This window comes from Rhamphochromis sp. 'chilingali' (genome assembly GCF_963969265.1).
Source record: "Rhamphochromis sp. 'chilingali' genome assembly, chromosome: 15".
NCBI classification, from domain to species: Eukaryota; Metazoa; Chordata; class Actinopteri; order Cichliformes; family Cichlidae; genus Rhamphochromis; species Rhamphochromis sp. 'chilingali'.
Window position 1 is genome coordinate 8,092,777 of NC_137942.1, and position 13,179 is coordinate 8,105,955.

The window sequence follows — 13,179 nt, forward strand, 5'->3', positions numbered from 1 at the left end:
ATGCAGTGAAGGAGGACGTGCAGAGGGTTGGCGTGACAGAGGAAGATGCCAGGGAATAGGGTAAGATAGAGGCAGCTGATCCACTGTGGTGACTCCTGAAGGGAGTGCCCAAAAGCAGCTTAATTTAAGGTTTTAGAAAGAACAGTAACACCACATTTCTGTTATGTGAAAAAAGTTAAAATTACAAATTGCTAAAAAAAAAAATATATACAAAAATATTTTTCTAAAAGCAAAGTGTCAAACATCAAATAAAAATTGCAGTTGATTTTTTTAAAAGTCTGTTTTTAGATTAAAAGCAGGGGTGATAGACAGTGTTGAAAATTCTTCAGTGATTTTCAGTAACAATCCAGCTGAAAGTTTCTGGGCCAGCTTGGGCCTTCTCAGCTGATGGTCCCAGAATCTCCAATATCAAGTCAGTTTAATTACTGTCAGTCAGAAAACATACAACTGCATTTGGGACGTCCAAGCTTTCATCCTTTATCAACACAATGTCATATGAGTCAACCCACTGTAAACCATTATTATGGCAACCAGCTCTTCTTAATACTTACTTTGAGTTAAGGGATGAGAGAGGTGAACAAGAGAGTGTAGGCAGGATGGAGTTGGTGGAGAAAAGTGTCAGGCGTGATTTGTGGCTGGTCATCATCGGAGTGAATGGATTAAACATAGTATTGAGACCTGCTATGATGTTATGTTTGGTAAGAGAAGTTTGGAGATGAAGTTAGAGAGGCAAAGTTGAGATGACGACCACTGTAATGACTCAAGGCAGAAGTCGAAGAAAGAAGCAGCAACATAATTTTTTTTTTCTTTTATTCCAGACTCAGATAGACAGAAAGCATCAGACCGTTCAGTGATTTAAAAACACTGAACCTAAAGTTTAAAATTTGTAGCAAAACATAACTACTTTATTAACTTTTTATTGTATTTCTTGCTAATATTCTCATAATTTCAATGTAATAGTTATTACAAATTACTGACTCTAAATATAGAAATATGTTTTCTATCTTTTCTTTCCCTGTTCCTAAATGTATTTACCGACAGGCCACCACAAGATGGCACTGCAGTGCTAAAAAACAGTGTCTGTTTTCAGATTACAATTCACCGAAAAGGTGCTTTTTTTGTAAGAGAATGGAAGTCGTTTTCAGAGCAAATACTAGGTCAAGTACCGCCATTTATGTCAAAGTTTGAACAGTAGACACACACATGCAGCTTTTAGGCTACAGCTATCAGCTGAGGTAGGTCCAATTACTCAGTGAGAAAGCGAATAACTGCATTTGGAACATCCAAGCTTTCATCCTTTATCAACACAATGTCATATGAGTCCAGGTATGATTGTTTCCTCTCCTCCACCTGTGGAAATTAAAAAATAGATAAGTATCAATTCGCTTTAGTGAACATAACTGCGTGCATGCTTTTTGCTTACCTTGTCATTAAGGAAGCCGATCTTGAGGATGTTCTCCATGTCCTGCACTCCATCAGCCATGTTCAGATCCCCTAGAGAGTCTCCTAGTAGTAGCACATTTGTCTGTGTGCGCAGCTCCTGGAAATGTCCGGTGTTGAGCAGCGCACCTTCCCTTTTATTGTAGATGTGAATCAGTTCTCCTTTGAAAGCCTTCAGCACCCCCTGTGCAAACAGATCAAGTCAAATTATTATTTAAATGCCTGAGTGGAGGTCAGGTTATAGTATGTGGTGTGGCTACTCACAGACTCATCAAAGTCCATGTAGTTGGAGATGACCTTGACATTAGGGTGGAAGACCTCAGTCTGGCGTATCACCTCTTCCAGGATGTCTCCTATTCCAGCAGAGAAGATGAGCAGGGGGATGCTGTGCTCATGCAGGTGGTCAAAGAAATCCTTGTAGCCGTCCCTGTTAAAAGACATGAAAAAGAATCCACATTAGCTGCATTACAAAAATGTTTTCAACATTCAAGAACTAAACAGATCTTCGGGGATGCTCATACCTCAGCTTGGCGTCAGAGTCCCTCACCGCCTTGGCTAACCCATCTTTCTTAATTTTCTGATTCACCAGCAGCTCGTGAGCCTTTGTCCACCTGAGATACAGTCGAGTTATTAAATACCCTTCCAACACTGTTAAACACAAGTCATAGCTCTGTGTACACACTCACCACTCCACCATAAGAGGCAGCTTCTCCTCTACTGACAGCGTAGTGTCGATCTCTATGGGGTAGTATTTGTCGAGCAGCCCCTGCAGCTGTAGAGGACATGACAGTGTTATAAAAACTGATCAGCAAATATCACAATTCTTCTAGAGTTGGCAAGTCTCACCACCACTCAGCAGCCATCTGGGCAATGCTTCTGGATAGTTATTTGGGGTGTTATTTTAAACCCCCTGCATGAATGAACAGGGAGCAAGCCTTCAGGTTCAATTCAATTATCACTACATACCTCACTTTTATTATTCATGTGCAAAGTTCTTTTTTGTCCCTGGCTCAGTCCGGAGTGTTGACCAGCTTACTCATGAAACACTAAACAAATGTTGTACTTACTCACCTTTTGGATACAGTAACTTTTATTTGACACAAGAAATACCAGAATGCCTGTATCTAATAATATCCATCATGTATTGGTCAAAAATAACCCTTTTTCCTTTCACGCCACATCCCTTAACTAGCTGTCAGTTTTAAAACCAATATTTCTGAATGCTCTCATCACACTCACAAACGATGAGCTTGCATCATAATTATTAAATATATATAGTTAGGTATAAAATGATGTTGTTAATCACTTAAACTTTGTAAAAGATACCATGAACATGTTATAGATGAGCTTATAAATCAAGAATAAAAATCGATATCTGCATTGATAAATGACATACTAAGGCGGATTAATTTCAGTAGTATTTTTAAGTACTTACTAATACCTTTCTAAAGCTTAACAGTCTGTCATGATTTTAAAGTGTTACCGTTTCTTCTTATTCTGTACTGTAAACCACTTTGTGACTTTTATTGTTGAAAAACACATTTTTAATGTGCAGCATGTTTTCCTGATAATATTTACACAAAACTGATTAACAGGCATAGTCTAGGTTGTGGACTGCATGCTTCCATTTCTCCCACCACACAACAATTTGGGAGAAAACTCCTCATCATACTTTAATATATAATGCTGCTTTGAAGTGGACACTGTACTAAAACATGCAGTGTTAATATAAAAGCACTATAAAAAAAATATTCAATCGTAAACTAGAAGTTTTGCCTACCTTTTTTTTGCAATCACTGGAGATGACATCACTCCTCTCAAGAATATCTGCAAATACACAAAATGACAGTCATGTGTCTTTCAGCCAAAACCTTTTATATGCATGGCGACCTCAAACTACAAACAGCTGACAAATAAAAACATTTTAAAGACCCTGAATTGTGGTCTGTGAAACGTATAAAAATACTGAGTAGGCTCAAATAATTCTAATTTTATATGAAGATAGAAAGAGGGAAAAAAAGCTAATTGAGTTCTACATTTAGATCTACGGGAAATGCACCAGTATATATATGACTTTAGCATAAGCATTTTTTCTATTATTAACCATGAGTCAGTGCCTGATCGAGTCTACTATTACTGACCAAGGACATATGTGGTAGGGATCACAAGACCAACCTACCCTACATCCTGATCCAGACTTACCCTAAACTTCACCTTCAATTTATCCAATATAGGCTTGATTCCATTCCATTAAAAATCTCATCATCCACTAACTAGGTTAAGTGGCCTGAGGTTTTCAAACCCCTCACTACAAAGATGAATGCACAAAGATGAATTCAGTGGTGTAATAAGTGTAGATATGGTGGTATTATCTTTCATTCTCAACATGTGTTCAAATGCATGTGTGGCGTACACACCAAGAGAATTGTACATATCTGAATAAAAAGCTATGGGGGGCTTTTTGCTGGCATGGCTTTTGTCCTCTTATCCTCTTATAATGACAAAAGTTCCACACCCTTTCTCTCTATTGTCTCCCAAGAAGAAGTCATCCATATTGGAAGAGGAATTACAGGCAGAGCTATGGCTTTCACAGTCACAAGATCTCTACCCAGCTGGAGACCTGCTGAAAACTGAGGCAAACAGTTTCTCACCATTTTAATGTTAATACCATGTCGTTAAATGTCCCCTGTAGAGGCTTTTTATTCTCTCCATTCCTTATCACCACTTTGACTTGGAAGGTGTTAACCTTGATTTTGTCACCTGTCTAGACTCTTTCACATCTGGTCTTTTATCACTATTGTATCTCTAAATACTGGTACCCCCATGGTCATTCACCAGGCTTTTGTGTCTATTCTTCTCCTTATGTAAATAGAGAAACCTCCACTTGTTTCTGTTACCCCCTCTGTTCTGTTCCCTTTCCCTGGAGTTTCCTGCAGAAAAGTCTTTAAGAAAAACAAAACAGTCTCCCCCCTTTTCAAATAAAGATTTCTCTTCTGAATCTCAGACTAAAGCTAAACTTTTCCATTACTTTCTAAACTTTCCCATTTCCAAGTGCTGCTTAGTTTACAAAGTAAACTTTTCCATTGGAAAAGTTTTCCATTGGAAAAGTTTAGCATGCAATGAATAATGTCCATTTGTTGTTTAAGGCTTGATAATTCAGATTTATACCGTTGCTAGATCCTCTTTAAAAAATACAAGAAATCTTGTGTCTCAATATTTTACTTTCTCTTTGACCATTTGACTGAAATCCGCAGTTGCCCACAGTTAAGCCAGAGAGGTCCAGTATACAGCATACATATATATACATATATATATATATATATATATATATACATATATATATATATATATATATATATACATATACATATATATATATATATATATATATATATATATATATACATATATATATATATATATATATATATATATATATATAAAGACATTATTTCAGTTTGTCATTTAATTTATTTAGTTGATATATGTTTTTAATAGAATTCTCAAGCATTTGTATTTTCTTGTTTTTATGAAAGGTCATCTAATACATTTGGTAAGCACTGCAAACTGTGTGTCTGAGATCACGTGGGGAATAGAATGGAAAAGATAGAGTAATGCCGATAGTATGTTCATTTGGATTCATCAATCTGAGTCCCAATTAAATGCTAACTTAGTTTGCATTAGTTTGCTTAGAGGAAGTTCCTCATTCGGTCCTGATCACCATTTTACTTTGGAATGTGTGAACCTTGAGCTTGTTACTTGTCTAGAGCCTTTCACCCTTTGTAATTGTTGTCTGAGTCTTTAGATATCCCATGGAGCTGCCTGACAATCTTCAACACCTTTTGTCTCATCTTTTGTTGCACCACCCTTGCTTGGAAACCGTGTGTATAAAGAGCATTCTTTTAGAAGGTTTTGTGTTTGTAAACCCACTGTATGTCAGTGTAGTTCATAAACACACTACCCCTGCAAATGCAGGGTAACAGAACATTCGAGTTATTATATATAGTTTGTTGTACTTTGAGTGTACTCACTATGACAAGTGGGGCATCTTTTCCCATTGTATTCAAATCTTGTAAGGGTCATGTCAAAATCTGAGATCACCTGGATCAAAAACGAGATAAAAATCATGAAAGAAATAATATTCTATTTTCTTACAGGGGTGAATATGTTTATAAGAGGAGTGAGTGATGTGGATACCTGCAGGGTTTTGGAGCCAGCCTTCTGCATGGACTGCAGGATCTCTTGTACCCTGTCACGGTCCTTCATGTGCAGCTTGGAGAACTTTTCAATCTGTGCAGGCAGAATATATGTTGATGAGACAGATGGTGAGGTGAAGTCCAGGTGCTGATTATAGCATGTGTAAAGCTCAGAGTTTGGCTAAATTTAATTGACAGTAGTGCGATAAACACCAGTCCAGCAGGATAGGTGCTAAAATCAGGTTTTTAATCTCCTGACTGGTGAGTATCAAACACGGACAACGCTGCGGGATTAATGCTGACTCTGCAGTTCTCACATGAACAAAAGCATTCAGAGGAGAAAGCAGTAGCATGTTAACACTAAATTCCTTAGCCATAGACTTTCTCTGGCTTTAGCTAGCTGGGAAAAAAAACTAACCAGTATAGAAGTATGCTTGAAGGATTTGTGAAAAAACATACATTTTTAAGCTGTATTTTCAATGAATTAACTCTTTTTAAAATGTGTTTTATTTTAAACAAAACGAAGTATATATAATTGAAATATGTCAAATACTAAATAAATAGATAAGTCGGAAATACACGAGGCAGACAAGAGTCCTTGTATTTGAAATTAAACTTGTGTGTTCATAACTTCCTGTGCACCTGCTTAAGCCCCATACTGTATTATTAGGAGGAGCAGCCAAGGGTAGAATGAGAATTAACAATAAATGAATGAAAAACAAATGACATAAAAAAAGATCATTACAAAAACAAAACAAACAAACATAACGAAACGAAAGTCTTACACTCCTCGCCACATGCCACATCACCAGTGGGGGGTTAGAATGGGTACTCATATTGGTAGTGTTTGGGATTGGTTTTTCACAGTTTGCAGTCATATACTTTAACTCTCATGATCATCCTGTTTGGATTTCAGTCTGATTTTATTCTCTATCCTAAGCTTAGCTGGACTGTGAGACTCTCGACCGACGGTCACAGCGTTGAATGTCTTTGTGTAATATTTCAATTAGCGAGAGTCTGGTATCAAATGCGGAAACGTTATTTTCTATTGATAAGTGGGTATCGCTCACCTTTTGGAAGAAAATCTCGAATGGTGTCAATTCAGAACTGTCCTTTTCTGTCATTTTTGGTGAATCATTACGAGGTCTTTTGGACTTTTGTGTTTGACTGGCAGTTTTACGTTTGGTAGGTTGACGTTTGTTCTTGTTTTTCCTCATGGTGAAAATTCGGTGTAAAAAGACGCCAATGAAGTCGTCCTATTCACCCAGGTCAGTAAATGGTGGAGATTCCAGGATTTTGAAGAGAGACTAGTCTTATAAGTAGATCAGAAGTTTTGTTTAGGTTCTAGCTAGTGTATGCCGCCATGTTCAATCTCACAAAGTCTCACGAGAGTTGCGTTCACAGGTACATCCTCACGAAAAATCCGTTAAGTCTGATTTTTTTTAAAGCCTCCTATCGTGAGCTGTCAGTATACGCTTATTATTTATTCTACACGGCAACAGCAGATCTGTTTCGTCTTGAATTCCTTTGCTATTTTTTGTTTTTCTAACACAACATCACAGCTGTCCGCGATATCGCATTGCCTTTGACAGAAAGAGCATGCGCGTTCTAAGAGGCTACGTTCCCACGCTGCAACGTGAAAGAGCAATGCAGAAGATTCTAATGATGCCTGCTCATAATTTCATCAACGTTAAACTGTTCGGCAAATGAAGGATTTCTGTTTCATATTCAATAGATGAGACATGACTTCTGCAACTGGTCAGTGTTTTACGCACTGCTTCTTTACAGATAAACTACACAATACATTTTAAAAATAATCACGCGTTTATTCTCAGTTTACTATCTTCAGAATAATTTTACTGGTATAGTAATAGAGTAAGTTGTGGCATATACTTTAGCTGCTCCAAGGATAACATCAGAGTCTGAGTTAAAACTATATTCATATTCTAATAAATTATCAGAGAGGTGATGTTAATAGATAAGTGTGAACTGGAGAAAAAGTACAACCTCTGAAAAGAGGGCAGAAAAACAAAGAGTGCCTTAAAGAAGATTTCTGCCAGCTATTTTTGTACAAATGTAACTGAACCTCATGCCAAGTAATAAAGGGATAACATGAATTCAAGGAAATATGAACTGAAATATGAAATATGATTATATCTCAGTTATATTAATCATCCTCCCATTCTCAACTAGAGCATCATGCTCTAAATAATTCATAAATAACATGCCTGTTTGCTTGTTGTTGTTTTGCATTTTTCATCTCTACATCAGTCATATGAAGTAAGCGCTGTTGATGAATATACTATTAAACTGAAATCAGTTTGTTGTGGGTAAAGCCTGTGGTGACGTGAAATAGTCAGTAAATATAAGGAGTAGAAAGTACAAAGGAATTAGAAGAAAATAAAAGTCTAAATGTATTCCATGTCCAGCAGAATTTTAATACTGCTTTACTGTTAACAGCATCACATTCTGCTAAAATCAATTGGTTTCTGTTTTGTGAATAAATTATTTAAGGCATCCTAAATAGAATAAAATGGGAATACACACTACACAAAACACCGACAGTTGCAGAGGTCTTGTCTGATGTATTGAACATGAAACAGGTGACTTACGAGGTGATTTAGTCCAGATGCTGGTGTCACAGGTTAATCTGGTTGGACTGTCACACAGCCCAATCACATCCCCTCCATCTAGTGCAGATAATATAAAGTATATGCTTTAGTTGTAGTGCCGACCATTCTCAAATCAAATGATAGTTTGTGGGGAGAATAATGATGACAATAACGTTTTCCAAACAGTATATGAACAGGCATCGGCGCGGGCACCAGCTAAGCTAGCACGCTTTTTTTATTATCCAAAATAAATTAAAACAGACTGTTGCGTCGTGTTAAAAAATCAAAAGGCAAATAAATGCATTTGTAAAGACGAAATATTTATAGATTTTCCCGGTTGGTCGTTAGTAGCTCCTAAAGAAGTGTACGACACATCTGTTTGACTGTCACCAGCGAATCTGAGACACCACTTAATCTGAAACACCAGTATTGTCGTTACTGTCGAGATTTTTGGTGACTATGAGATTTTTGGTGACTATTTTACGTGGTAAATAGTTAATGTTAATGTTAAACAAGACTGAAATATGAACTTCACTACGTGTTATTAAAATGGTTATAATATTGCGAATTAAATAGCACAGTGACAGAGTTTCAAGGGTGTAACTTCTTTTTGAAACCAAGCAAAAAAAATTACCAGTAATTTAACAGTGTTAGAATATTCATGCTACATGATTGAACAGTTTTCCTTTCATAAATGATATGTGATTTCCCCTCTTAAAATGCCAAAAGAAAAACCAATACTGTAATGTTTCCCACATTTAGCTCTCTGTCAACTAAAATAACTGACTTTTGGACTGTACACAATCCAGTAATGCAATGCAAGCAAATGTCTTACAAAACAACTTTAATTTCAAGAGATGACATTAGCATTTCATACATCCAAGGACACAAAGTGTTGACTATCACATGCAAAGCAAATTACATAGCTTATTTCAGTTAATATTTGCAGTGCCATTTATGTTAGGTCATAAAGTGGAAATGAATATCATTTCTCCGCTCCGTAACCCTATACTGCTATAATTAGCGCTGCTTGAATGGGAATTTCTGAATGTCAGTCACAACACATTCATAAAACAATCCCTTTTGTTTTAAAGTTTTATTCCTTGTTTTTCTCATTTCTACGTCTCTTTGGCGGGTAAAAGGAGTCTTCCGATAGACAGAACTCCAATATACACCAAACTTTTACAAGACATTTAATGTTGGAAACTAATCCACCAGCAATGATAACATTGTTGTTTCCAAGAAGATTAAATCTCACTGACTCCAAGACAGCTAAAACAAAGCCTTTGCAATATACAATCAGCTCGTCTGATATGAAATTAACAAAACAAGTCAAAGTGCAATGGCAACTTTTTAAAGACTTTAGAAGTTAAAGAGTGGCGTTCCACAGAAGCTTTTCCCATTCTTTGCAGAGTGATAACCAAGCCCTACACATCCTCCCACACTCATACACAAAGATTAAATATGTCTTTGTTGAATGAATGGGAATGCACTGGGCAATAGATAACCAAAGTGCAAAAAAAGGAATGATTAAGCTGCTGCTGCTGATTGGTCCTTAATGCAGTTGCAGAGCAGATTGTTTCAATGTTAGCTTACTCAAAGGAATGATTTCATTGCATCTTATCACATATTTTGGGATATTACGGTCCTCTCATCTTTTCACCTCGTCGGAAACTTGGAGAAACATTACTATTGTTACATGAGCAAGAAAAGTCACACAAATATATAACTGTCTACAACTAGTCTACAGGATTTTATGATTAACAACCTCCTCGTGTTAATTCATATTTAGTTTTTGTGCCTGTACAGTAACAAGCAAAGCCGTAGTAACAGAGCAGTTAAGATACAAGGGGTTTGGACCGATTGTCACAGTGTTACAATGGAATGAGAGTTCATTAAGAATGCAGGAATGCAATTATTACTAATGCCACGTTGTCTTCCAGTACAATAAAGGAATGTAAAATATCCATAGAAATGTATACATATACAGCTTTTATACTATTTACGTATAAAGAGATAAACAGCCTCTTTATCAACATAAATGGCTAACAGATATTTAGTTGTTGGCTGCACTATAACACTCTTATTCACATATTTATAATCACATCCCTCCTCACAGACCACCAGCAGGACAGCACACACCTGCCCACATATTTCATGGCTTTCCACAAATGAGCCAATAACACAAACACAGCATGAAAGCTGATGACACACAGTTCAGATTAATGAAATCCAGGACGAGAGCAACAGGACCTGCTTTAGTGAATGACTCAAGGTAGAGGACAATGGTAGCTGCATTGAAATTGGGGTTTGCAGGAAATCTTCGGACAAACTCACAGTGGACAGTTCAACACTCTATCTGCGACTGGAGCTGCCGGCGCAGGGTGAGAGTGCGCCGGTGAAGCTGTTGCATCTGCTGCATGCGATCTCGCTGGCGGGCAAGGTTCTGGGGCATGGGGTACCGCTGGCAGCCGTACAGGAAGCGGTACGGGATGCGGACGTGGCAGGCAGTAGCTCGACAACGAGGCTGAGGCATGGGTGGCAGCAGCATCCATCGCTTCCTCTCGGCGCAGTAACGGTAGGCCTCCTTGCGATACTGCTTGTCTACATCGTCGCTGTTCTTCCAGCCCCCGATGATGAAAACATCCTCATCAAAGTGGCAGATTGCAGCACCCTCAATGCTGGTTACCTCTGGTGGAAGGCTTTCTAGGATCTCATCAGAGATGCGCACACTAATCTTCTGCCTGGCAACCTCATCCCGAACTGTGTAGCTTTTAGGACAGCAGGAGGCTGTGTGGTAGAAGTTAGTGGATGCCACAGCCATCTGGAAGATACAGTAGTTGTCAATAAGAGGCAGGGAGTCAACATCCTGCCACTGGCGACTCTCTGTGTCATAACGAGTGGTCACCGTCTTCAATCCGTCATCATTATCTGTATCGACGGGTGTGCGTGCTGTGACATAAACATAGCGGTCCTCCACACTCACTGCCTTCACGTCTCGCAGGATTTTGGGAGCAGATTCCAGATTGTGCCATTTGTCCTGCTCTGGCTCATACACACTGACATCCTTGAAACCCGGGCTGAAGTTGCCATGGCCACCAATGCTGTATAAGATATCCTTAATGCAAGTCAGGCCAAAGGAGTGCTTGCGTGTGGTCAAGTTGCTCACCTGCTCCCAGGTGTTACGATTAGGGTTGTAACGTTCCACAGTCTTAGCGAAGCCTGGCTCCATAGAACCAGCTACATAGACGTGGGACTCTGTGGCAGCGATGGCGTGGCCATCCAGATGGTTATGGATGTGAGGCAGATTGACCCAACGGTCCTCATAAATAAAGTAGCCCACACATTCGCTAAGGTAGTCGCCTCCCTCCGAAACTCCACCTACTACCATGATAACGTCCATATTTTGACCAAAGCGAGGCTGAAAGGAGGCCATGTGCGAAGACCAGAACTCCATATCAGCCGACTTGAGGTTTTCAAATCTAATAGCATGGCCCTCTACTGCCTCCGACACCAGCCGCAGGCAGGCCTCGTTGGATGCCACCAGTCGTTCATTTTTCACCACTCTGGTCAGGTAGGTGGGCTTGATCTGGGGTAGCCTCAGGAGACGAAACAGCTCTTCAAAATAGCGGCTTCTCTCCTCTGGGTTCTTCTGCACCCACTTCACCACAGCCTCAAAAAGCACTTCCTCAGAATCCACGGTTATCTCTGCATCTGATAGCCAGTCACGCACCAGGTGAAAGGGGAGCGTGTAGAACTCCTCATCCTGGATAACCTTGTGGAAGTTGCGGCGGATCATGTCTGCAGCCCGCAGAGCCAGCTGGTCCAGGGTGTACATGTGAGCCAAGCTGTGGACGGCCACACAGTTGGTCAGACTCAGCTTCTTCTTAAGGAACTCTCCACAGAAATCTTTCAGCTGCAGCAGCAGGAACCTGACAAAGTAAACAAAGGAAATACAGTAAAGATTAGACAATAAAATTTCCTGCCAACTACATAACAGCATTCTGTTTACTCTTCTTTCTGCAAGCAGTGCGCAAAAACAATACTTCTACGGAAGGCCCAATGCATAGCATGCATAATTAATTCATCTTTCTGAAAGAAAAAAGAAAAGATGCGAAATTAAACTGATCATACCTATCAGCCAGCTCCAGAACTTCATGCACATTGCAGGTACTGACGCGTATTTCTCCCGTATACATATATTGGATAACACTCTCCACCGTCTCGGGGTCCGGCCCCAGCTCTGAGCTCCACTCCTTCATCTCCACCCGTCCGGACAAGGACTCGGAAAACTGTCCCCCCAGCAGTGGGGTGAAGTAGTCGGTGGCCGCAGCCAGGACAGACCTGTGGGCTGAAAACTCACAGCTCTGGAGGCTGCCCATTGCCGCCCCGCTGCTGAAGGCCAGCGTCACGTCGCAGAATAAGCCCTGCTTCCTCTGTTCGTTCTGCCGCCGCGAAAGCTCCGAGCAGTGGGAAGACGAGGTGAATTCCTCGGCCTCTTCCGCGTCTCCGTCTCCAGCAAGCGCACTGGGCGTGCTGGTGCCGCTGCTACCGCTGCTCCTGGTGGAGTCCTCCGGGTTGGGTGCCGCCGCTGCCATTCTACTGCCAGCACTGGAGATGAGCAGTGGTGGGAAATGAAGTAAACTAGCTAAGGAACGGGGGAGACATATAAGCGGAGAACAATGAAGTGCGTTTCGTATTCGTTGCGTCACTTCCGGGGCGAAAAGGGGAGGGTTTACTTTTAAAAAGCCGCTTCAAATCACCCCTTTTTTCAGGTTTTAGTTTAATTTTAGAAGAAAAGACCTTAGTTTAAAATAAAAAAGAGGTTATTTTTATTGTTAGTTTTAGCGTTCTGGTCTGTGCAGCACATGATAGCATTTAACACACAGGACACAATGGATAAATTTTGGCCTTTTTTTAAACATGTACTG

The 13,179-nt window shown here is 39.7% G+C and overlaps 2 protein-coding genes across 2 annotated transcripts; both read right to left on the bottom strand.

The window, feature by feature from the left end:
• Positions 1 to 793: 793 nt before the first annotated feature.
• Positions 794 to 7,232, bottom strand: LOC308411893 (cytosolic 5'-nucleotidase 3-like). The gene is made up of 9 exons (XM_080905942.1): positions 6,707 to 7,232; positions 5,638 to 5,730; positions 5,472 to 5,541; positions 3,221 to 3,267; positions 2,127 to 2,212; positions 1,962 to 2,051; positions 1,705 to 1,867; positions 1,424 to 1,624; positions 794 to 1,350 (listed from the first exon to the last, which is right to left on the bottom strand). The coding sequence occupies exons 1-9, from the start codon at positions 6,851 to 6,853 to the stop codon at positions 1,246 to 1,248; spliced, it is 1,002 nt and encodes a 333-aa protein (XP_080762068.1). The 5' UTR covers positions 6,854 to 7,232; the 3' UTR covers positions 794 to 1,245.
• Positions 7,233 to 9,081: 1,849 nt separating this feature from the next.
• On the bottom strand, positions 9,082 to 12,948 carry LOC308412103 (kelch-like protein 11). The gene is made up of 2 exons (XM_080906206.1): positions 12,383 to 12,948; positions 9,082 to 12,180 (listed from the first exon to the last, which is right to left on the bottom strand). The coding sequence occupies exons 1-2, from the start codon at positions 12,844 to 12,846 to the stop codon at positions 10,596 to 10,598; spliced, it is 2,049 nt and encodes a 682-aa protein (XP_080762332.1). The 5' UTR covers positions 12,847 to 12,948; the 3' UTR covers positions 9,082 to 10,595.
• Between the last annotated feature and the right edge of the window lie 231 nt (positions 12,949 to 13,179).